At 42.4% G+C, this 27,005-nt stretch overlaps 1 protein-coding gene across 1 annotated transcript in view; it reads right to left on the reverse strand.

Moving 5' to 3' along the window:
- The window catches only part of UNC5D (unc-5 netrin receptor D), a 258,218-nt gene that overhangs the window by 40,616 nt on the left and 190,597 nt on the right, over window positions 1–27,005 (reverse strand). The window contains exons 11-13 of the mRNA XM_047770238.1: window positions 26,550–26,634; window positions 2,908–3,076; window positions 751–978 (exon numbers count right to left, since the gene is read on the reverse strand). Of these exons, the coding sequence (XP_047626194.1) occupies window positions 751–978; window positions 2,908–3,076; window positions 26,550–26,634 (482 nt within the window). The remainder of the gene's footprint in view (window positions 1–750; window positions 979–2,907; window positions 3,077–26,549; window positions 26,635–27,005) is intronic.

Raw genomic sequence — 27,005 nt, forward strand, 5'->3', positions numbered from 1 at the left:
AGCAGGGATCTGGGATGAGGGGTGTCAGGAGAGCTACGTTATTTATACATGAGCCAAGCTTACACAGGCACTTCTGCATTATCTTTACTGCTATTAATATATTTGCATTCTTTGTGGGTAGCTAATTTAAAAGGAATTGCAGATGATTAAAAGGACCCAAAATGGAAAAGAGCCTTGAATCATCACTGCCCTAGCAGCCCTCATAATGACTAGACTGGGTGTCTGGGATATCAGGTGACTGCATCCTGATAGGTAGGATTTATTCCCAAACTACAGCCTTCAGGTGATTCGCAGCACTTTTCTTACTTCCCTCCGCACATCCAGTGTAACTCTTATTCCTGTGGTTCACTCTGTCCTCTTTTCTTGACATGGTATCCCTTCCTCTTTTCCTCTTAAATCTCATCCATCTAAGAAAGTTCCCTATTAAACTCTTCTCCAATTCCTCTATTGCAGTTGGGTCTCTGTTTCTTGAATTCCAACTACACTTCTAGTCTGTCTCATAGCTTAGCACACAACGTTCTCTTGTGAGTTCATCTAACCCTTCTCTCTCCTTAAGAGCCAAGTACCTTGAACCCTGAGCACTGCTGGGCACACAGCAACCCAGCTCTTGTTTCAAGTTAGGCATACCCATCGAACCAGGGGTGTGGGTTCATTTTCCAGACCCTCCACAGTCGGATCTATTGATGCCGATCTTCAGGAAATGCTATGATTTTGTGACCCTTAAAGCAGAATTACAGAGATAGGGCTGACCTGAAATGCACAAGGCGTATTGTCCACACAGTAGACCCTCAAGTTGTAATCCAGAGAGTTACAGGACATGCAGCCGAAAACTGCCACCTTGAGTTGCTTCACGGCACAGTCTGTGATTGGTTCTCCAGTAAGGGCATACGTCCCAAAGCTGTCTAGGAGCACATGGCATGCAAAGGGGTCCAAAAGGCAGTAACAGGATGTGGATTCATCCTCCACTGACATTACCTCCTGTTGGGAAAAGGTGTGTTGAGAACATGATCTAACAGTCACTTTGCAAGGACACAGCATTTTTTTCAGAATGTATTTTTTTCTTTTTACATCTGTACCTGCAGCATATGGAAGTTCCCAGGCTAAGAGTTGAATTGCAGCTGCAGCCCTACACCACAGCAACACAGGATCCAAGCTGCATCTGCGACCTGTGTTGCAGCTTGTGGCCATGCCTGATCCTTAACCCACTAAGTGATGCCAAGGATAGAACCTGCATCCTCACAAACACTATGTCGGTTCTTAACCCACTGAGCCACAACAGGAACTCCTTTTACAGAATATTTTTATTGTCCTAATTTACTTGATGTTAAATGTTCTTCTTTTATCAAAATAACTGCCTACATCAGGAACTCAAGGAATGGTTATATTCAGTGTGTTAGAATTCAATTTAGTACATTACAACAAACATCACTTTCAAACTTCTCCAATTTTTGGTTAAGTAGTGCAATGCCAAATTAAAAAAAGCCTCAAACATTAACATCAATGAGCAAACTTCTGTTTGCATAAAGGTGTCTTTCTGAAAACCTCTTCCAATATCCTTAAGGTAATATTTATATTCTTGCAAATATGTTATCCCCTTTCATTCCATCAAAATCATTTATGAGGGAACATTAAATAAATGGTCTGGATACGATATATCAGAATATTTTACCCTCCCTGATAAAAACTTAAGTATGGGTGACTGGTTTGGTAGAGCATAAATATAACACTATCTGGATTTAAAAGATTGTAAATGCTGGGAAGAAAAATTAAAGTGGTAAAAAATCAAGGCAAAGTAACACGTAATAGAATAGAGACCCAAACCCAGCCCCTTTATGAAACCCCATGGAACTTTATACCCCAGGAAATCTGCCTGCAGTTGTACCAGGACTAAATGCATACCAGAATTCATTATCAACAAAGAATAGAGACTCGTTTTAAGACACTGCTGGGCAGGGTAAATGTAATCCATGGAAGCTACTGGGAATTTTCTTCTCCTAAAGAAACATGATTTTTCTTTTACTTCTTTTGCCTGAGGCACCTCCTGGGAGGTAAGATCCCAGGGCTTGCTGGAACAGGTCATTGTGTTCCAACAAGATAACTCACCTGCTTTCTTGCAAACTGACCTCACACAGACATCAAAGGAATCCCTATCAGGCAGATAAATCAGAGGTTTCACTTAAAATAGTAATTCCCCTGCAGTCTTTCTTGGCTGTGACTCTCTCTCTCCCTGGTCCTTACTTTCCTCTTGTGGACTCTCGTTTTGTCTTTTATTTTCTTCTGTACTAGTTCTCTTATATGTACTCCTATACACAGGGAAAGACAATCAGCATGCCTTTCAATGCATTCATTAATTCATCAGCATCTATTTCGCACCCACTGTGTTCCTGAATGCTTAAACATAGATTTTTATAATCCCTGTGATGGCAAAAAGAGAATTTTTTTTTTTTTAATGAATACAGCTTTCTTGTCGTCCCCCCCCCCCCAACACACACCCCTTCTTCCTAAGCCCACAGGGACCACAGAGGGAAGTCAATGCAGACAGAGGCCTGGTCTGGGAACAAAGGCAGGAGTTTAAGCCCCAAAAGCAGGTGCACAAGTCTACACCTCTGTGAGGGTGGTTGTAACTGTATTCCAAAACCTAATGGAAAAGCTCTGTATCCTCTCTGGCCTCTTTATTCCATTCTCTCTCTGTCTTTCCCTCCCTGCCCCTTGCCCCCCCGCCACACACTCAAAGCACTAGCCAATACCTGTAGGATGTTACAAAACACATGCCACCAAACGCCTAAAAAACAAGCAAATGCTCACAAATGCCACAGCTGACTTGTCAAGAGCAAGTAAGTTAAATCTATTCCAAAAGTGGAAACCAAAACCCATTCCTTAAACAAACAAACAAGACTAGCTTCTCACCTCCCACTTGCCCTGCTGGGTCCTTTTCTTTAAGTGGATATTCCAGTGCTCAGAGCTGACATCCGCACAGTGTGGTATGGTCAGGGCAAAGGGAGTGGTGACAATCATGTCTGGGGGACCACAGGTGACTTCCGGACTCAGGAGCACCTCGGATCCATCGGACTGGAGGCTGTAAGGTGGGGAAAGGGTAAGAGAGAGATGCCTGTAAAGGAGGGGGCATATATGAATGAGAATTTAGTTACAAGCTTAGCAAAACCCTCCTGGGGAATATCACCCCCCGCCCATGGAAGGGCTGATCTGGACCACAGCCTTCGCCATCAATCCTGAAACACTCAAGGACACAGAATGAGGTTAAGCCTAGATTTCAAATTTAGGTCTTGAAAAAACAAAATGACAGTTGCTTCTTCAGACATACAGGGCAGAATAGAAGAAAGCAAAGACATGGCTGGCGTGTCACTCACCAGCTGCTGAATCCTTATTCTCCTTGATGAAATTATCATTGACAAAGCCAAGAAGTTCATAGAAATGACTGTGCTAGTAGTCTTAGAGTCTACAAATAGATCCAATGATAGTAAGCAATAAAACAAATTATTACATTTCCAATATACCCGGATTGAGTATGTGTCTTCTAGTTTTGAAAACATTTATTTTCTGCCAATTCACAAATCCACAGGTTATCTAGCGATATAGCCCAGCAGACAGTCATCAACTGCATAATCAAATACATAAATATCTATCATTCATCTCTTTCCTATTTTAGAACTGAATTTAAAATCATTCTACCCAAACCCCGTGTTCAGATTTTTCTGTATTGTGAATAATTTACAACAGGAATGCAGAGCCACGAAACAGATCAGAGAAACTCAACTAAAGGGAAATAGTACCACCTTAATGGATGCCACCCTCTTCCATTTTTGTCTCTTTTGTTTTTAACCTGTGCTCTCAAACAGGAAGATGGGGTAATTTATGAAACAGCAATCAATGAGAATCCAGAAGTCTATTCATTTTTCCCAACTGCTTATGTGTTTTTGAACAGGCTAGTTGATTTTTTTCCCCTGTATTTGCAGGGGAATATTTGTAAGTAATGATACAGAATCCAGTTAACAAAGCAATTTAGGACTTTCGGATGAACAGGGCTACCAGAGAACAAGGAGTGGTGGTCGTACATAAGCTTTCTCTCATCTCACTTAGGAAGGACATTTAAGTATGTCATCCCTGGTCAAAAAAGCATCTCTTTGATCAGGATGAAATTAGTACTAAAAGATACTCTCTTTTGGAGTTCCTGTTGTGAGTCAGTGGAAATGAATCTGACTAGTATCCATGAGGATGTGGGTTTGATCCCTGGCCTCACTCATTGGTTAAGGATCCAGCATTGCCATGAGCTGTGGTGTAGGTGGCAGATGCAACTTGGATCCCGAGTTGCTGTGGCTGTGGCGTAGGCTGGCAGGGGCAGCTCCAATTCGACTCATAGCCTGGGACCTTTCATATGCCTCGCGTGTGCCCCTAAAAAAAAGAAGAGATACTCCTTCTTCTCAGATATTGTATTTAAACAAACCCAGAGTTCCCCTTGTGGCACAGTGGAAATGAATCCAACTAGGAACCATGAGGTTGCAGGTTTGATCCCTGGCCTCCCTCAGTGGGTTAAGGATCTGGCATTGCCTTGAGCTGTGGTGTAGATCAAAAACACAGCTCGAATCTGGCGTGGCTGTGGCTGTGGCGTAAGCCGGTGGCTACAGCTCCAGTTAGGTCCCTGGCCTGGGAACCTCAATATGCCATGGGTGCGGCCCTAAGAGCCAAAAAAAAAAAAAAAACAAAAAAACAAAAAAACAAAAAAAAACAAAACCCCAAACAAATGGTTTTTCTACCTGGAACACATAATTAGTTTCTGAATTGCTTTTGTTGACATTGCTTGTTCTCAAGTTGGTCATGGCCACACTCTGGCTCATTACCTCTAATTTGCTCCTGCAGGAAAAGTCAAGGCATATAGGCGCAAAGGAGCAGCTTCTATCTGCTGTACCTAAAACAGGCTCACACAACATCACACAGTCTTCCTCCCTCCCTCCCCAAGAAGCACTGGAGATGCCTCCCAAAATTCAGCCTCCCATGGAGGCAACCACACCCCAGAGTTAACAATTCTTTCTGCACAGGCCGAGCATAGACTGAACTGAAAACTGGTCTTTTAAGCACATATATCCCTAAGCAGGGCAGGCAAGTCAGGGGGCTGGGTTTGGAAAGTCCTGTGTTAGCAATGGCAAAGGCTCTATGCACAGCCCAGAACAATGTACTTGAGGCTGGAAAAAAACTGTGCAATTCCAATGTGAGCTTTAACCAGCACAAAGTGGCAGCCGGCACGTGGATGCCTGCCAGCAGCTGTTAGAGAGGGTGAAGCACTTCCTGCGTAATTGTCACCTTCCTTCACCCCTGGAAGGGATAGCAGGGGTGCGCGTGAGTGACCGATGACAAGCTCTCCTAAAAGAACTATTTAATTGCTCTCAGAGAATCATCCCCTTGCTGAACATATTGTTCAAACATATGGGGATTGGGGGAATTATTTAATGCCAAATGAACTGAAGGCGGCTAATTAGATGAACTCTCTCACACCCATTGTGAATAGCAAGGCTCCTTTCAGGAATAATTCAAACACCATTAAGAGTCTGAGACGGTGTACACACAGGAGCTCAGGCAGGGCCTGGGAAGGGACTTGACGTTAAGCGGGTGTTGGGCATTTTCCATAAGCACCAAGGAAGTAAATGAAGACTCATCCCTAATCCTCCTACGGTGAAGCATTGTAGGTCTCTCTCTGGTGAAAGAACAAAATTTAATTTTTCCCTTTTTGCTCCCCCCATGATTAAAAATTTGCCCTTTTCTGCGACCTTCTATCTGTGGTGATCAGGGAGGTTTACAAATATTCATTAAAGTTCTCCACATGCCTGTGTGGGCAGGTGTTGACAACATAAGGTCACAGAGAAGATGATCAAAGGGATGGCAGTCAAATCACCCCATATTTCTGAATTCCAGGCTCCTGCTTCCTATGACTAGATGTACTTTCTCTGTTACCACTGGGCCATGGCTGATCCAATTGCTGCCTCTTGTGACACCCCCAAGTAAAGATGGAGAAAAAGAATGCAGTTCATGCGTAGTCATGGATACAGATCTAAGGGCTAAGACAGAAGCCTTTAACTGCACAAAAACAATGAAGCCTTGTAAGGGAAGCATAATGGCATTTAGTTTGCCCACATTATATAAAATATGCCAAAGGAGGAGTTCCATTGTGGCTCAGCAGGTTAAGAACCCAACTAGTATCCATGAGGATGGGGGTTCTATCCCTGGCCTCGCTCAGCGGGTTAAGGATCTAGCATTGCCACAAGCTTGAGTGGAGGTAGCAGATGTGGCTTGGATCCCCCATTGCCATGGCTGTGGCATTGGCCAGATGGCTACAGCTCTGATTTGACTCCTGGCTGGGGAACTTTTACATGCTTTGGGCGTAACCCTAAAAAGACAAAAAAAAAAATGTATATATATGTCAAGGAAGTACTCACGCTCTTGCTAGGGGTAAAAAGTAACATTTTTCTAAAATTGCTGTGAGCTAATAATAACTAATAACCACGGTGATTTCAGGACCACAATGTCAACAACTTCAGTGCATCACAACCCCTAGTGTAGGAAAAGTCTAGTTGTGTGGGACTTCTGCTATTTAACTTTTTCATTGCATTCATTCCCCCCCACTTTTCTCCATAAATATGCTGCACGTGTTTATGAATACTTATGGATATAAAAAGATGAGTCATTTAAGAGCCAGGTCTGTGTAAGCAGGTGGCTTGTGGAGCAACTGTAGGAAAGCCTGGTTGTGAATTCAAATTTCTGTTCTCACGGTGCAGCTGGGAATTCCGGAGAAAATTCTGCCACCTTGACAGCTTTCATGCCCCCAACCCCAAACTAAAGAGGTATAGTAAGAGGGGGGTTCTGATAAAGGGCAACTTGTTTGGGAATCTGACAAGACAGAAAGCCCCATATGACGAACCCCTGTTTCATTACTATCAAGGGAAATCAAAAGTAGAAGAGTACCCACGGAGAATAGGGGAAGTGGATGAAAGGAACATTCTTGTGTCCTCACTGTGCGCTTCATGGCATCGTCTCTGATAACACACCCCTTGTCTGACCTGTTCTGTGTCATGAAAGTCAGACAGTGTGGCAGGAGGGAAAGCCTTTTGGAGCCTCACTCGCCTTCCCTGCAGTATAATACCTATTTTGAAATTGTGGAGTTAAAAGAAGTCAAGCCTACAAAGCACCTACTGTGTGCTCAAGGCATGAAGATTGGGCTTCCCAACCTTCTTCTCACCTCTCCTGCCTTTTCATGAGTCTTATTTCTATAGCAACTGTGTTTCTGAGATGGCTGCTGTATTGAATACATTGTCACTAGCTCAATACAGGCTGTAGCAGAATTTCCAGTGCCTGAGAGATGTGTACTATGGGAATTTAAGGCTCCGTGGCATTGCTTTCATGCTTACCTACCACGTCTGTCCTCAACTCAGCAACCATAGGAATCCCACTAAAACTGCCAACATCTTCCCGCCTCAAGCAATTGCAGTTGCTTTTGCTGCTCTGGAATTTTCCTCCACAGGTCCCCACGATTATCTCCTCCATCCCTTCAGACCTTTGCTCCAAAGACACCTACTAATGAGGCATCTCCTAACTATGCCTGTGGGATGTAATGGCGACATTCCCTTTTGAATCTTGACTTTCCTTTTTCTTTTCTTAAAATCTTATTATTTTGGTTATGGCTGCACCCCAGGCATATGGAAGTTGCCAAAGCTGATCTTGACATTACTTTTTTTTTTTCCTAATTTTATTATTATTATTTTTTTGGTCATGGCTGCACCCGAGGCATGTGGAAGTTCCCAGGCTAGTTACTGAATCCAAGCTACCCCTGCAAACTACAACAAAGTTTTGGCAATGACAGATCCTTGACCCACTGTGTAGGGCCAGGGGATTGAACCTATGCCTCCGTGGTAACCTGAGCCTCTACAGTCAGATTCTTAACCAGTTAACTCCACTTGGCTTTTCTTTTACTTCACCCTTACAGCCTCTAATGCACTGTTCTGTTTTCTTGTTTATTTTTGTCTCCCACAAACTAAAATGTAAGCTCTAAGAGACCAGTGATTTTTTTTTTGTTTTGTTCAACGTTGTACCCACAGTCCCTAATATATGCCAGTTGTGAGCACTCAAAAATATTTGTTGAAGAAAGCATAGGAGGAAGTGGCTTCCACTGATCAAATCTGGAACATTTTGAGAATTGGAGTGAATAATGGTAGTGAAGGATTATAACCCATTGAATAACCTAAGAACCCATGAAAGATACAGATATAAATGAATGAATGGGAAGGGAAAACTCTTCCATACAATAGAAAGTTAATCAATAAATGTAGGAAGTCAGAGTTCCCATAATGGCTCAGTGGTTAATGAACCCGACTAGTATCCATGAGGAGTCAGGGTTCCATCCCTGGTCTCGCTCAGTGGGTTAAGGATCCGGCGTTGCCGTGAGTTGTGGTGTAGGTCACAGCCTCAGCTTGGATCCCACATTTCTGTGGTGTGGTGTAGGCTGGCAGCTACAGCTCTGGTTCGACCCCTAGCCTGGGAACCTCTGTATGCTGCAGGTGTGGCCCTAAAAAGACAAAACACACACACACACTATATATAGTCATCCTTTAACAACCACCCTTATTAATAATGGACTCAGTTGAGAATTATGAATGGGATGCTTATCTACTGGGGAAATTTTTAAGTATAATAAGGAACTGTTTCAGAGTATCTTCCCATAAGGTACTTATTCGTTACAAAGGGTACACATTACTTTAGGTTTGAGAACCTTGGCAGCAACCACCTAATCCAAGTTATCAAAGTTAATGTTGCCAGCAATGGGGTGAATTTTCAGAACAGACTTCTTGATAGGAAAGTGAAAAGAACTGAGCATCACCTGGGTAACATTCCTGCCAGTAATACATAACCTGAATTATAAGGACATATCAAACAAATATCAGCCCAAATTAAGGGACATTCTGCAAAAGAGCTCACCTATACTCTTAAAAATGGTCAATGTTATGAATTAGAGACAGACTCAGGAACTGCTCCAGATTAAGAGAGACCAGGAGTTCCCACCGTGGTGCAATGGCTTAAGAATCCGACTGCAGTGGCTTGGGTCACTGCAGAGGTACTTGCAGGTTCGAGCCCAGCCCAGCACAGTGGGTTACAGGATCCATTATTGCCGCAGCTGTGGCTTAGATTCACTCCCTGGCCTAGGAACATCTATATGCTGTGGGTGCAGCCATAAAAAATAAATAAAAAAAGAGAACAAAGGTGCATGATGCCAGAATGTATTTGAATGGACCTGGATTTTCATTTGTCAAAGAGTATTATTCGGATAACAGGTAATATATAAAGTCTGGTGTGGATGACAGTATTGTATCAATGGTAAATTCCTGAATTTGATAATTGTGTGATGGAAACGTAAAAATTTGTGTTTAGGATGTACACACTGCAGTATCCAGAGGCAAGGGAACATGCTATTCACAATAGTTAAAATCTATGTACATACGTGTATTTTATTTGTGTGTATATATACATATTGTGTGTATGTACATATACATACACACACATAAACATAGACTCATACATATACGGAGAAGGCAAAACAGTAAACGCAGTAAAATGTTAGCATTTGTGAATGTGGGTGTGGGATAGCTGGGAACTCTTTATACAGTTGACCCTTGAAGCCAGCACATATTTAGGGGCACCAACACTCTGTGCAATCAAAAACCCATGCATGACCTAGAGCCATCCTTCTGTAAATGTGGTTCCACATCCCTGGATTCAACCAACCACAGGCTGTGCTGTATGGAAGCATTTACTATTGAAAAGCAAAACTGCCCAACTCAAACCCAGGTTGTTTAGGAGTCACCTGTACTATGCTTGCAACTTTTCCTTAAATTTGAAATTTTGCCAAAACACTACCAAAATTCTGAATGAAGGGAGAGAGGCACCGCCCGGGGTGGCGGGGGTGGGGGAGAGTCTGTTCAGCATTTTGAAAGTGAAATCAGCAGGGTACAGTGTGTGATGCAGGATCTGTACTTGGTGGTGGTGAGGTCATGGTCCAAATCCCACCATGTCAGTGACTCACATTTTGCAGAGGCCATCTGCATACCAAGGCTGGCAGAAGGTCACACTGAAGGTCGGCTACAAGGCAGCAAGTGCTCACTGCAGCAGGTCTGGAGCTGCATGCCTTGTACCTTCTGCTCTCATATCCTTTTTCTTTCTTTTTTTGCTCTTTAGGGCCACACCTGTGGCATATGGAAGTCCCAGCTACAGCTAACGGCCTACACCACAGCAACAGGGGATCCGAGCCGCATCTGTGACCTACACCACAGTTCACGGCAATGCCAGATCCTTAACCCACTGAGTGAGGACAGGGATCAAACCCACATCCTCATGGAACCTAGCTGGGTTCATTAACCATTGAGCCATGAAGGGAACTCCCTGCTCTCGTATCTCTTGACCTGATTTTAGACTTGCAGCATGTCCGTCTCTCCACCAGCTCTGTATTTCAAGATGAGATTTTCATTGTTGTTGTTGTCCGCCATGCTGTGCTTTGTAATTATTGTGCCCCCACCCTTTCCTCCTTCTGGTCTAGATTATAGATTAATGTAGGTTTGATCACCTTTTACCCAGAGTATCACTCAGGAATGCAGGCAGGAGAGTAATGATAGTTTTACTATGCCAGACCCTGGGTCGATACATAATTAAATCATATTTTAATGGAATAGACATAAAAGGCAGATAGATGGAAGCTGTACTTAGTTTTAACATTAGAGCTCTGAAAACAAGGCAGCTCCAGCCTCCTCCAGTTTTTTATCCCAGATGCCACATAGTTTTAACTATCATTATTGTCTTTTTCTCTTTTCATTGAAACCCTCACATTTTGACCTGAAGCAGCTAACATTGCTGTGAATAAAAACCACAGTTTGGGGTTTATTATGTCCCTTGTCTTAACTCCAGTCAGATACCTGTCTCACAGCAGCTCTGACCAAACTTTTGAGATCGTTCCCAGGAAAAGACATCACAGAAGCTCCTGGAAAGACGGGCCCTTTCAAGGCAGCATGGCTCATTAGTCAATCCCAAGAGCATCACTAGGTCTCCTGAGGGCTTTGACTCTGGTACCTTCTAGGTATGATTTAAGAAAATAGATTTCTGGAGAGGAAGAAGATGGAGTCAGGAGCCGAAGAGAGGAAAAAGAAGTTGAACAAAATCTTTTTATCACAAAAGATACCTCTTTCAGACTTAAGGCGGCTCTAAGACCGGTTCTGAACTCCTTGGGCAGCTGCTTTAAAACTACATTCCTGCACACCAGTCATGAGGATTCTAAGTCAGCATGCCTGAGATGGGGGCCAGGAATTTAAGCTTTTCTCTTTTTTTTCTTTTCTTTCTTTTTTAAGGGCCACACTTGTGGCACATGGAGGCTCCCAGGCTAGGGGTTTGAATTGGATCAGAGCCACAGCTGCTGGCCTACACCACAGCCACAGCAACGCTGGATTCTTAACCCACTGAGCGAGGCTAGGGATCAAACCCATGTCCTCATGGATACTAGTCGGGTTTGTTCATCACTGAGCCACAACAAGAACTCTGGAATTTGAGCTTTTCACATGCCTTCCTCATGTGCAAGTTGGCCCTGGCACTCCTGTTTGAGAAAAGTTATATGGTTATTTTTTTTTTATTTTATTTTTTACTCCCCCCCCCATATCATTGTCGATAATGTTCTAACCCAAGAGAGTGAACATGGTTTCATGTGCTATACAGTAGGACCCCACTGCTTATCCATTCCAAATGTAATAGTTTGTATCTATCAACCCCCAACTCCTCATCCATCCCACTCCCACCACGCCCAGGCAACCACAAGTCTGCTCTCCTTGTCTGTGATCTGTTTCTGTTTTGTAGATGGGATCATCTGTGCCCTATTTTAGATCCCACATATTAGTGATGTCATATAGTATTTATATTTATCTTTCTGATTTACTTCACTTAGTATGAGAATCTCTAGCTGCATCCATGTTGCTGCAAATGGCATAATTTTGTCCTTTTTATGGCTGAGTAGTAGTCCATTGTGTATCTGTATGACATCTTAATCCATTCACCTGTCTATGAACATTTAGGTTGTTTCTGTGTCTTGGGTATTGTGAATAGTGCTGTGATGAACATAGGGCTGCCTATAACTTTGTGAATGAATGTTAGAAGTTGTGTGGTTCCTGAGAAAACATTTGAAGCAGTGTGTCATGCAGTAGGGGCTGGGCAGTCTGTCAGGTGTAGGTTGGGCAGTCTTCTGAAATGGAATACAGATGCTGGTCAAGTTGAAGTGCTCACTACTAAGGCTTTGGATGCTGCCACTGTAGCTGCAAATATAATTGCAAAGGGACTGTTCCGACATCCCCTTTCTCTCAGTAGCACGTGTTTTAATAAGGAAGAATGTCAGGTTGGGGGCTCGATGAGCAGTAACTGGAAATAATGTTATAGCTCTGCAAGCCATTACATGCCATTAGTTGGGGCGGGAGAGGAGCAGTCAGAACAGTGGATTATAAGAAGCAACAAGCAGTTTACTGAGGACGGAAGCATATGGCTCTACTATTAAAGGGTTTAAAGATCTATGTCACCCACATGTTATTATCTGAAATAGGATCACGGGAAAGGAGTTGGCGCAGGGGGCTGGGGCAGGAGGGCAATCATATACATGCTGGAATGAGGATTTGACTTTACTGAAATTTGAGCAACACCACGCTGAGAGATTAAACTGTTTGCATATGTTAAGCGGCTTGCGTTTACACACACATTCATAGGGTGTTTACCAATTAATATACTAAAGGAATCACAAATCATGTGTAAATCACCAGTTCCTAGACACAATTTAAACCTCATCTTTCATGCAGTGTTGGCGTTTAGCTTTGTTTACTAGGAGAAGTGGAATAATGATGGCTCACAGAGAGAGCTTTAAAGTGAAAGATAGGGACAGGAGAAGAGTGGATCTAGGCAGTGTGCTGCTATGACAGTTTTTATTATCTGCTAAGTTGTTTACTCATTTCCATTTTGAATGGGGAAGACAGCCTTCCCTCGAGGAACCGGAGTATTATTTCACAGGATCATTTCATGTGCAAGGCTGGGAAAGGACCCCAGAATAAATAAGCCCAAAGCCATCATTGTTCAGATGAGGGAACAGAAGGGCGTGGGCATGGGTGGAGGGACATGGCCAAAGTCACACCCACTGTGATGGAGCTGAGATTAGAAATCCCTGTCCTCTCAGTGGCATTGGGCCTGGGATGTGGGGGAGGGGTAGACAGGCAAGGGAAGAGACTGATATTCCCTGGGACATGTTCTCCAAACCTGGAACGTGTCGGGGGTAATGAGAGTTGCTATGGTATTCAGAGACCCTGGAGAGAGCCTTAGGAAAGCAGAGCCTTCAGGTACAGAGGCTTGTGTTGGTGCCCTGTTACTGCTGTTCATTAGATGCCCTGGCTTAATCTAGCATACATGCATGTCACAGTTCTTAGGTGGAGATCTCATGGAGCTAAAATGCAGGGCTGTGTTGTCTCTCAAGGCTCTAGAAGAGAATCCATTTCCTTGCCTCTTCCATCTTCTAGAGGCTGCCTGCATTCCCTCATTGGAAACCCCTTCTTTCATCTCTGAGCAGTGTTATAACATCCTAAAATCACCATGTCTGACTCTGATACTCCTTCCTTCCTTTCATCAGGATCCTGCTGTTGGCCCACCTGTGTAATCCAGGATATGCTCTCCTTCTCAAGGTCCTTAACCATATCTGCCAAATCCCTTTTGCCATGCAAGTAACACATTAACGGGCTCTGGGGATTAGAATGTGGACATCTTTAGGGTGCCATTCTTCTGTCTACCACTGGGATTTTTGTAGCTTGTTCTTTTCTTTTCTTTCTTTCTTTTTTTTTTTTTTTTAATTTTATGGCCTCACTTGAGGCATATGGAAGTTCCCGGACTAGGGGTCAAGCTGTAGCTGCCGGCCTGTGCCTACAACCCACTACATTGGGTTCTTAACCTGCTGAGCCACAATGGGAACTCCTTGTTCACTTTAAAGTTAAAACCTTGAGACCCCTCTGCTGCTGCCTCCTGACCCACCACTGTATCCCAGACACTGCACACTGGTTGAGGTGTCAGTTGACCTCTGGGTTATCTTCATGCTTCAGCTGCAGAAGTTCATCTGCCGAGGGAATTCCCTATCTGTGTATAACGTTATGGTTTGTCTTAAAGATGGTAACCAAGGGAATCAGGAGGTTGATCATTCAGGTTTTCAAAGGGTTGGTCTTAGGAAACATGGAGGGCATTCTCAGCGTGGGTTGGTGTTGTCTCCTGCTATTTTTATTAGCCTATAACTAAGTGAAGTGGAAAGGATGATATATATTAAATATCTTAATAGGACAGGTTATTTCCACTTCCAGCATGGGCAATAAAAGCGATGGCACGTACAAATAAAAATAATTATAGTATGTGCTGTTCCTTTACAATGTGTAATCAAACTCATGGACCAATGACTTTCCTCTTATTGAATTAAGGTGCCCCTTCCATTCACGTCTATTAACTACATTCACAAACCATTGTTATCTTGTCAATGGCATCTTTAATTAAAGCCTCCTCTGGACCACTCTAATCACTTCACATTGTGAGCTCACACAGGCTTCCAAGGTACCCTGATTAAAATGATGCCAATTTTTATTTATTTGTGGACCCAGGGGGTGTGAGGTGGAAGGATGGGTAAGGAGCATGGTATGGGGCAAATTCTCCTTAACAAAAAGAGCAGATCACAAAATGACAATGTGAGAATCCCCTCCCCCACCCCTTTTTTCCCTTCTCCCTCTTTCTTTCACTGTTTTTCTCTTCCCCTCCTCTTTTTACTTTTGGGGGTGGTGGTGGTGGTGGTAATGGCATTGTAGTCTAACCTAAATGACTTTGGGAAGAAACCATCACGATTTGACTGCAGAAAAGAGCACAATCTTCAGCTTAAGGTACATTAACCCTTCTAGGCCATTAAGGTACCATTTGATAAACTGTCCCTTTTATTACACTGCATGACACCGGTAGCCTGAAAGAATTAATGTGTTTCCCAGATGGCAGCCATTTACTCCCCTCTCACTGGCACTAGCACCTTTGCTGGTTTCTTCAGAGCACCTCACCCCCTCTGCGGTTGCCTCTGCCTATTAGAGAGTTAATTAATGCCCAGTCTCCTCAATGGGAGAGCTACACACTACCCATCTGATTCGTCTGATAAAAATTTCTAAAACACAAAGCAACAAATTCAGGTCCATGACTGACCACTGAACAGAAGGAGTTCAGGGATAATTGGTTCATTTATATCCATTACTCTTTAGGAAGGAAAGCCTGGCAAAGTGGACAGGGCCAAAGCTTGTTCAAGGTGGCATAAGTTTTGGCCCCAGCTTGACTGGCCATTGATCTCCTAAACACCAGCCCACAGGATACCCCTCTCAGGTGTCAATCATAGGCCAGGAAGTTAAGAAAGGAAGAGGTGGATGCAAAGGAATTGATGCAGAGTGTTCTTTGTATCTTCACGAAGCTCTTAATTTTACAGTGAACAGTTAGTATATTTGCTTTCACCAAATTAAACACGCCTTTGAGTCTAGGGATGCGTTAGCAATTAGGAGTGAAGACTTCAGTATCATTGAGAGAGTTCAAGCAAATTCTGTAGACTCTGTATCTTTGTAATAATAATAATAAAAAAGGATAGACAAAATAAAATATCCAAATGTAGCATGCAGTTTGTAGAAGACTTCTCATATATATAGTCACTTTATCCTCCTCACCTAAATCCTGGAGTGCAGTTAATATACAGAATTTATAGATGATACAATTGAGGGTTAGGGAAAGAAAATGACTAGCTCAAAGCCGCTCAGGCTGGAAGTGGCAAAGGGGATTGGAACTCAGCCTTTTGGCTCCCTGTGTTATCCTCCCTCTACTACATCAGCTCAAGTCTGATAATTCTTTATTTCTCATATAATGGCAATGACTAAATCTGTACTACTTTCCTGACAAGTTATGTGTGTCCTCTATTTACTTTAGGATTGGCAGATCCTTACCTAGCTAGGAAAGCAAAACAACAAACAAACAAAACAGAAAAACAACAACAACAAAAACAAACAGAAGGAATCAGAGGCTTGCACCATGCATGAAGCATGCAAACACAGTCTATGCCCAGTATCCTAACATTTTGCTGTACATAGCATTTCTGTCATACACTCAGGCCAAAAGCATCACATGGGATTTCGATTCAGCAGTTGTCTTTTTTCTTGAATATACGTATTATTTTTGTCTTTTATTTCTTCCTTCTTTAGTCAATTTTTCTTCCCACCTCTTTTCTTGTAAGTCAAAGAGCTGTGTTTATTCCCTGGAAAGAAATCCAGAATTGCTCCCAGAGCAACTATTACCACAAACTCTCAGGTGACCTTCAGCTGGCAAATCTCTCTACTAATTAATCATCAGTTCCCGAGCCATAATTCTGGGAATTATCTTCAAGTCCTTCATTTCTTTCACCCCATATTAAGACGCACACACTATCCCAGTTCTTGCCAAGTTCCTTCCCATCTCTCTTTCAAAACTCCCCACTGACAGCATTGTGGAGATTATAGAAAGGATTTAAAATGTTCACAACTAGAGACAAGGATACTCAGAAGTAGAGTGACTGTAATTTACTGTCCAAATTGAGATACCTTTGAGTGTGAAAAGAGGACTATTAATAGCTCCATGAGGCAAAATAAGGCATCTTTTCATTATGCTCAGAAGAGTGTTGGTACAGGAGTTCCTGTTGTGGCTCAGTGGTGGTGAACCTGACTAGTATCCATGAGGATGTGGGTTCAACCCCTGACCTCACTCAGTGGGTTAAAAGATCCAGTGTTACCATGAGCTGAGGTGTAGGTTACAGATGTGGCTTGGACCCCGAGTTGCTGTCGCTGTGGCATAGGCCAGCAGCAGCTCCGATTCGACCCCTAGCCTAGGAACGTCCATATGCTGAGGGTGTGGCCCTAAAAAAGCCAAAAAAGAAAAACAAAGGGACGTTAGTAAAACGAAGACTTGAAGATGGGCAGTGGGAGTGGAGATGAAGCAGAAGATACTATGTCTCACGTGTAAATATGATCAGAACTCCCAAGTGTTAAGCCTCATCCATCCCTACCCACCAGGTATATTTCGATTTCCCCTAGGCAGCAAACAATACTCTACATGGTCAAGTCCTTACTTATTTTTTCCAGTCTCATTCCTTACCATTCTTTCCTATTTTGTTTCCAATTTAGTTCCAAAAACACATGCTATTTATACCTAGCTGCCCCTGCACATTCTTGCCTTTTACTCTTTCAGTTTTTAAATCAGTTGTCACTTCCTCTAGGAAACCTTCCCTCAGCCTTTCAGCCCTTCACTTCTGGTTAACATGTGTCTTTGTCACCACAGGCATTAATTACACTGCGATACCATCACATTCTAGTTTTCCTAAGTAGTCACGCAACTTAGTATAGTTGGAACTGTCCATGGTAGCAGGGTCCCTTGAAGACATTTCTTTAACTTTTCAGTAACATCTAAAATAGTTTGGGAGTTCTCTTATGGCGCAGTGGGTTAAGAATCTGGTGTTGTCACTTCTGTGGCTCTGGTTATAACTGTGGCGGGGATTCGATTCCTGGCTCAGGAACCTCTGTGTGCTGTGGGCACAGCCAAAAAGAATAGTTTGTTTTTTCGACCGATTTGGTTCATTTAAAAACTTGATTCTTAAAATCTGATTCAAACCCCCCACCCTACCCCAGTGCCCAAGTGTACTGACGCATCTGTGAACACACTCTCATGCATATTTGCATGAACACACGCAAAGTTCAAGATGTTGGGTCTGGAGGAGACAACCTGTTCCTTCTGCATTCTCTCTTCCCTGAGCCTACCCCTGTGGCATCATGGCAGAAAGAGAGAAGGAAAACATACACCATCTCCTACTTAACGAGCAGTGGCATATTTTTTCTTGCATGGCTCAAAAGTTTTAAGATAATCTCTAGTGAATTCAGTGTAAAATAAGTGATGACTCCAAAAGACCTCACTGACAGAGGGTGCAGGTGACTGGATTGCCAACAGTTGCCCCTAAGCATCTGCTGTTCCTTGTGTGTTTTGGTACACCTGCCAACTGGCCCCCCAGATGGCAGCATCTTGACCTGCTCTGTAAGCTTCTTCACCTCATACAGAAGAGGCCCCTGGCCAGCCTGTTTGTGACCTCGCTTACTTTCTCTGGCTCCCACCTCCTGGCCTGGGTTCATCCTCTCTACTTCCTAAGAATATGAGCATCTGGCATTTGCACTGTGGTGCAGTGGGTTAAGAATCCAACTGCAGCGGCTCTGGGTTGCCATGGGGGTGCAAGTTTGATCCCTGGTCTGGTACAGGTGCAGCTCTGATTTAGTTCCTGGCTCAGAAACTTCCAAATGCTGTGGATGTGATCATTGAAAAAAAAAAAAAAAAGACTATGGAGACCTGGAAATTATGGAAGAGCTCCTTGTCCCCTCTTTACGTGGCTTTTGCAGCATGCTCTCTCTTCTCAATGATTTTTTTGTTTTATTTTTCCCTGTTCCCTACTAAGCATTGAGCAAGTCAACAAACTGATAATGAGAAAATCAGGTATCAACACCCACTCTCTGCAGATGACCTGAAGTTTATGAGTAATTCTCTTGGGGTTACTGGCTTTGGCTTTGGCAAGGGCGGGGACAACCGTTTTTGGTACCCGTACTCCTCCAAAATGTGACTTCTCTTTTTCTCTCTTCAAGTCCCATTCCTTATCAGTGGGCAGGGATAATGCCATGGGGAGGGAGTGGTGGTGTCCCTTCTGATGACATGATGCTTCCTAGCAGTTCTACAGAGAGGTAGGAAAACTGGCCTTGACATTATAGCTGGAAAATCTTTGAAATTAGATTGTTGGGGTACTTAGGTCTCTCATCTCAGAAAATCAATTCTGAGCTTTGTCAACTTCAGGAATATAGAAAAAGTCCCCAGTGTCCCCAAACATCCTCTTGAGATATATATATCAACCTCTGTTCCCCAAGTAACACCTCCACCAGGTACTAACTTCCTTGCCAATAAGTGGTCCTGTTTTTCTTGGTCCATAGTACTGACTGTACATTTGACACCTAGTCACTGACTGAACTGAGTTCATAATACTAACTGTGAAAAATATTCCAAAGGATTTCATAACTCCTGCAGTAAGAAGGCACAGTATTTTGGTTTGGTTTGGGGTTTTTTTTGCCTGAGCTGCTATAGGATGGCTGGAGATGAAACCTAGTGGGTAACTTCCTCCAAGGCAGACAGAGATGCAGATCAACCCAGAGGTTTTGGCCAGGTTCTCTCCCTACAGCCATGTCCTGACCAGTCACCTGGTGTTAGGGTACAGCCAAAGGCATTGTGCAGGTGCTCTTGTTTTGAGCTCAAGAGACAAGGTTTTGTCAGGGACAGCTACACTAATTGCAGTAGCCTGATGGCAGGCATTTCTTAGTGTCTGTGAAATCAGAGTCCTTGGAGGCCCCAGAATAAGTGTATGCACTTTCATATTTACCGGTTTTACGATGGCTTCACAAGTCTGCTTTGAGATAAAGAATAGTTTATTAGAAGCAGATTTATTTCATTCAAACTCCATTTTTACAAGCACAATGGCCATACATACATGTTTTCTTTTTAGTCTTCTAGAAATGAGGTCCTCCCAAACAGCCTAAGGACATTTTTGAGTGCTTGTATCCTCTACTAGGCATGATATGTGAGCAAATGTGGGTTGATGATTTTGCCTTTGCGTATGTTGTTCTTGCAACCATGGAGGAAAAGCCACGGGAAGCCATTCCAAAGGAGCTCCACTACAATCACTGCAATGCTGATTGTGAGCCTGTCACTTGAAGAGAAATTCTGTTTACTCCTTCCATTTCCCAGAGCTGCTTTTTCTGTCTTCCTAGTCTTGTAGTTGGTCTTATTTCATGCTTTGCTATTAAAGCCATTGTGTTCCCCCCCCACCCAAAAATGTTTCATAATGCTGCCATGTCTACCTTCCCAACCCTCACCGTAAGATGTAGCCCCTGGAAAGACCATACAATTTGATAGGAAAACACACACACACACGAAATAGTGGTTGAAATATCCCATCTGGGTTGAGTCCAAATTCCAAATATGTGTCCTTTTGCACATTCTTCAATAAGATTACATTTCTAGCTCTAGTCTAAGCATTTGGTCAGGAATATCTCCACAGTAGTTTAATTGGAAAAAGAAATGAATGTTTGCTTTTGGTTTCAGTTTATTCCTTCTCAGAAGAATGCTGCATGTAATAACGTTCTGGTCCATTTTTCCATGCACCATCCATGGCAGGGGGTGGGGTGCAAATGCACCATCCATGGCAGGGGGTAGGGTGCAAAAAGAACTGGGAGATGGGTAGTGGGATGGTTTTGAGACAGCTGTGTCATTTTTTTAAGTGTCTATTTTTAAATGATTTTTATTTTTTCCATAAATGGTTTACAGTGCTCTGTCAACTGTACAGCAAAGTGACCCAGTCCCACATATATACATTCTTTTTCTCACATTATCCTCCATCATGCTCCATCATAAGTGACTAGATATAGTTCCCAGTGCTATTCAGCAGGATCTTATTGCTTATCCACTCCAAATGTAATGGTTTATATCATTTTTATAGTGGTATTTATGTGTGGAGAACCCTGAAATGGGATAATCACCTTTTTAAATCCTCTTGTTTAAACACCTTAATTTAAAAAAAGTTACCAAAACCTGTTTGGAAAAGAAAAATACATATGCACACCCAAAAAAAACTCCTAAAAATGTTAGAAAAAAAAGACCCAAATTCTTTGAAATTAAAGTCTAGGAAAAGAGACACACTTTTCAAGAGTGACTACTGCTGGTTTCCTTATCTTCCAAAGAGCTCTGCGATAAAGGTGGCCATTTTGGCACTGAGCCCGCTGCTTAAATACCCTTGAGCCAAGAGAAGCCCAAAGGCCTCTTACCAGAAACCACTTCTGGTAGGCTCAAGTTCATGCCATTGCCTTTCTTGGGGCTACTCAAGCTTCCTTCTCCTGTGACATCATAAAGCATTCGCTATATTGTGAATGGAGCAGTGCACAAAACCTAATTCCTCTTGTCTGTGGCAGGGCTTGGGGTTGAGTTGGAAGGAAACTGCTGAAGACAAAGAATGACTTAAAAGCAGAGAAAAAAACACCTGGATTTGATACAGGCACCCCAATGTCCCTAATAGCACTATTTACAATAGCCAAGACATGGAAGCACCCTAGGTGTCCATCAACAAGTGAATGGATAAAGAAGAGGTGGTACATACATACAATGGAATATGACTCAGCCATAAAAAAGAATGAAACAATGCCACTTGCAGCAACATGGATAGATCTAGAGATTATCATAGTGAAGTAAGTCAGACAAATATTTACAGATGGAATCTAAAGAATAATACAAATGGATTTACTTACAAAACAGAAACAGACTCATAGAAGACCAACTTATGGTTACCAAAGGGGGAAGATAGCTGTATATTAGGAGTAAGGGATTAACAGATACCTACCACTATAGAGAAACAACAAGGACTTACTTATAGCACAATAAACTATATTCAGTATCTTGTAATAACTCATAATGGAAAGGGATCTGAAAAAAATGTATAATTGAATCACTTTGAGGGACACATGAAACACAATACTGTAAATCAACTGTACTTCAATTTTTAAAAAAATGCCTGGATCTGCCCACTCTTAAAGACTTCTCTTCCACCCCCCAGTACCTCCCACTCCACCTTCTACTATACAGATACTAGAAAATGTATCCTGGAGCTGGAAATCACTGGGTTATAGCCGTTATACTGCTCTCTGTCTGGCTAATTTCTACTGATCATTTAGACTCAGCTCAAGTGACATCTCCTAGAAGTCCCCCTCCCCCATAAACCTATCTTTAGAACAGATTACAGTTCTGCCTTTACTTTTCCATTTCTTTCCGTAAAGTCTTCTATTACAGTGTAATCCCACATTGGATTACCAAATTATCATTGTCATCTTTCCAAATCTGGTCTCTCTCTGTTTCAGAGTGTATTTCCATTATTAGGCATAAGCTCTGCCTCACATCAGACTTGTACATAGTATGCCAAATTATGCCTTGAAGTGGAGAAAGTAACAGTCTAAAAATACATTATTCATCAGAAACTTGCTTTGGTACCCAGTCTTGCAAATCTACTAACTTTTCTTGATCTTAATTGTCAAGTCTACAAAATTAGGATAATTATCTTCTCATGTTTGCCGTATAGCACTGATGTGAAGATTAAAGGATTTATTGTAGGTAGAATACTTAAATGTATCAATTAGGTTTTCTTGCTCATCTTTGGATGGTGAAGTATCACCTTTGGCATGGTCACACATCACCTTTGGGATGGTCATGTATTACCGAACACCATGCAATCCCACAATATTTCTATGATGTAGGTGCCTACTTTGATTTTTCGGATGAAGACAAAGAGTCAAAGAGTTTTAATAACTTGCCTAAGGTCACCTAGATCACAGCAGTATGACTACAATCTGAACCCATATTCTTGGCCACTGAACTCAAACGTCTCCTAATGTCATGTTTGCTAAGATTCAGCATGGAGCTGAGACCCATTTCCACCCTTTCTTCTCTCAACTATAATGATGTCATGATAGCAATTTACCCCAAGACATCTAGGAAATGTTCAACTTCATCCTGCCTTCTTGCTCTGCCTAATTCTCAGTGCCCTTAACAGAGTGATTCCAAGGCTTTTGCAGGGGCCAAGTGTTGGAATGCAACATAAGAAAGCTGTTTCCTGAAAGTAACTGACATCCAGGAGAGGTACGATCCTTTTGTCCATGAGCACCAGAACTGAAGTCAGATCACAGCTCAGCCAGTAAGTAACATGCCCTTGCAGAGCAGCCTCGCTTCCTGGAACCTTCATTATTTTAGATTTTCTTCCCCATCTCTAATGGTACCAAATCCTTTTGAACATTGCTGTAGAAATTAAATGAGTTCAATGCATGTAATAGCACTATGCAAGTTATACTAAAACAGAAGTAAGTAAGTACTTTTCTAAGGATGCAAAATCCTTTTCTAGGGAAAGATTTTTTTCTTTTGCTTTTTAGGGCCACACTTGTGGCACATGGAGTTCCCAGGCTGGGGGTCTAATCAGAGTACAGGTGTCAGCTACACCACAGCAATGCCAGATCCGAGCTGCCTCTGCAATCTACACCACAGCTTATGGCAATGTTGGATCCCTAACCCATGGAGCGAGGCTAGGGATCGAACCTGCATCCTCAAGGATGCTAGTGGGGTTCATAACCCACTGAGCCAGAATGGGAATTCCACTAGCAAACCATTTAATATGTGTATATCTAGGTACAAAAAGTCAACAGTGGTAATTTCCTCAGCACTATACCCAAAGACCCAGATTACTGGGGGAAGTTAGAAAAGATTCATTAGAAGGGTTGTTCAAGTCCAAGAGTGTGGACAGAGCAGGGACACTGAGGAAGGAAAGTGACATTATTCCACTTATGGAAAGTAAAGTGTCCTCTGAGAAGCTTCCTGGGTGCAAGTAGGAAGTCCCAAGAGATAGAGGGCACATTCAATTTAGACAAGAACAACCTTACTGCCATTGTGGTGCAGCGGAAACAAATCCAACTAGGAACCAGAGGTTGCGGGTTCGATCCCTGCCCTTGCTCAGTGGGATGAGGATCTGGAGTTGCCTTGAGCTGTGGTGTAGGCTGGTAGCTGTAGTTCCAATTGGACCCCTAGCCTGGGAACCCCCATATGCCACAGGGGCAGCCCCGAAAAGCCAAAAGACAAAAAACAAACAAACAAAACCCTTACCTAAACAGTAAGAAGATCCACCTGAGACTATCTGAACACAGGGGGTTGGTTTGAGTCTATGGTTCAGCCCACACAGCCCTATCCCTAGGAATCTGGTACAGAATCTGGATCAGTGATGTCTGTTACAGTTTCACTAAATCATTGCCCTGCTACCCCAGGGATGTCACTCAGAAAGGAGCAACAGAAATGTATCATCAACAGGACAATGGGACAGACTAAACACAGCATAACATTGTTATTTGGAGGATCCCCCTGTAATTCTGTGTGTGTGGAGATAACAGAGTCAGGAAACCCAATTCTCACTCGAAACTAAAAAAGAGAACCGTGAAAGGAACAGAGCAGTGCTTTTCCAGCTCTACGAACTCAGAGGAAATGTGTCTCATTGTGAGCACAAGTTCAGAATGACAGACACTGTTAAGATGAAAATAGGTTTTCAAATGACCTTTCAAAGAAAAGGGGATTCTAAATAGTTAAATCGTCTCTCTTGATTAATCACAGGATTAAAAACTGAAGAACTTAGATCTGAGTAGCCACCTGGCAGGGATGGAAAATAATTTACCTGAGTTTCAGAAAAGTAACTGGGAGTTCCCATTGTGGTTCACCAGTAATGAACCTGACTAGTATCCATGAGGACGCAGGTTCAATCCCTGGCCTTGCTCAGTGGGGTAAAGGATCTGGTGTTGCCATGAGCTGTGGTGTTAGTTGCAGATGTGGCTTGGATCCCACATTGCTGTGGCTGTAGTGTAGGCCGGCAGCTATACTCTGATTCAACCCCATAGCCTTGGAACTTCCATATGCTTCAGGTATGACCTTACAAAGCAAAAAAAAAAAAGTAACCGAAAGGCTATTTTTAGTGGCTTGGGCTCCTCAATAGGGAGTGAAAATAGCCACACAAATTAGGTGGGATGTAGCCTAGTGGCCAGTCATTTCCTTGAGCAGTAGGTACACCTGGGAAGGTTTCAACAACCTGAGAAGAAATGTGTGCGCTCTACAATTGTATTTAATCCTCAATTAAATAGAGAGGAATGCATACACTTCATTGATCACAAGTCTTGGATGAAATGTTCTTGCTTCCTATATGGCAACAATTGAACTTGCATCTTAAACATATATTGATAAACCAAACTGACTAACATGGAGCTTACAAGGCTACATGGGGTGATCACATGAGGCCAAATCTATCTTGCAAAGCCTTTGGGCTCCAATGAGTTTTTATATATTTCTCTCTCTCTCTCTCTTTTTTTAAACAACTACAGGATGTCCCAAGTGATATTTGCTACATTTGGGAGAGCCATTTTATTTAAGCCCTTGTATGTTTGATGCATTTGGACACTTCCTAGCTCTGACTTCCTAAGAAGAAGTTTCTAGTAAGAGAAGAGGATTGAGGTGAGCTATGCATTAGATGCCTTTGAAAATGTGAACCAGCCCTAGGTTGGTTCTTAGGTAATGAGGTGGAAGACACTGGGAGGGGCTTGGAGAGGAAAGAGCATACCTCAGCCTTAGTGGACTGATTACCATAAAGAGAACAAGGTGCAGAGGTCCTGTTGCAAGAGGCAGTTTTAAATAGGTACAATTTCTTAAATAAATCAATCAGAGAAGAAAATGAGGTGACTCTCATCCAGAGAACTCCATTTTTAGTTCTGCTTAATTGAGATTTGGAATAAATCCTCTGTGTGCCTTGGTTTTCCTTACTTGTCAAGTGAAGATATTTAAGAAATAGCATGTTTTCAGGTGTACAACTCAAGGACTCTGGGTCTCCAGGACTGAGGGAATAACACAAGAATCTGAAATATAGCACAGCTTACAAGCAAATCCTCTAAGAGTGCCAACTAGCAGAGCATTTTCTGCCATTTTTCTCAAGCCCTGTAGAGCATAAAGTTAAAACCATTGGGTACCAACAAATCCTCTTATGGAGATAGCTATCAAAATCTGTTCAAACCATCTGTTTCTCTGACTGTTTTTCCTTCATGCGTTTTTTTGCTAACACCAACAAAATCTATTCTAAAATAACCAAGATGTTATGACTGCAAATGCCAGAGGTATAGATGCAGTTGATGAGAGAAATTGCTTTCTAAAGAGGAGTTCAGTTTATCTTGTGTGGGGGAAGGCAACATTTCTACAAATATTATAGTTGCACTAGAAAAATAACCAACTGCTTTCATTAAAAGAGTATGCAACAAGATTTGTATTTGTTCACGTAATTGAATTTAATGCTGCTGAAATTTGTCAGACCTGAAAGTTATTGAAACATAGACAACTTTTTTCTTTGAGGAAAACTACCTATGAAATTGTCTCTTGGCTTTAGGGCAGATCTTCTGTTAAAAGGTCACAGATCTATTATTCTCTGCCTTTTGAATGTGTGGCACCTGAGAAGGCCTCCAGGGATATATTTTTCTTTTGAGAGGAAGGCTCTGTGAGGCAGTTGGTGTTTGTGGAGAGACCCTGATTATGCCCTGTCTACTGATTTACTGGTGTCTGTGTGTGCTGTCTAGATGTCAGTGACTTGGGTTGGCTGCCTGCCAATGTACAGCCAACAGTTTTGCAATTAGATTTTCTCTCTATACAGTCAAGTAGCTCATTCTCTCACTCTTACTGTCTTATTAGAGCATTGTCTTAATAAGTTCAGATTTTCTGCACGAGTTCCATTTCATATGTAAGATATCATTAATGTGTCATCCTTCTCTGTCTCTTACCTGGGTTCACCTTGGTTGATGGACATGTAAATCTCCCAAGAATTCTCCTCTGGGATGGCACCATGTGGAATGAGTAAACTCACCCCTGAAACAGACAAAGCCAAGAGATTATTTAAAGAGTCTACAATTATGTTGAAGCACCTCACTGATGCCCTCAAAGAGAGACCTCCTCACAGCAATTTATGATATCACAATCCTGACAAAGTTTATAAAGTCCAAAATGACAAGAAAACACCCTTTCTTAAAGTGACGTAAAGAATGGCATGCTATTCAATTGTGTATTCAGATTTTCATTTAAAATTTTCATAATGTAAACTGGTCAGCCACTATATGGAGGTTCCTCAACAAAGTAAAAATAGAACTGCCATATAATCCAGTAATCCCACTCCTGGACATATATCCAGACAAAACTGTGATTCAAAAAGATACATGCACCCCTATGTTCATGGTAGCACT

This window comes from Phacochoerus africanus, chromosome 3 (assembly GCF_016906955.1).
Source record: "Phacochoerus africanus isolate WHEZ1 chromosome 3, ROS_Pafr_v1, whole genome shotgun sequence".
In the NCBI taxonomy this organism is placed as follows: domain Eukaryota; kingdom Metazoa; phylum Chordata; class Mammalia; order Artiodactyla; family Suidae; genus Phacochoerus; species Phacochoerus africanus.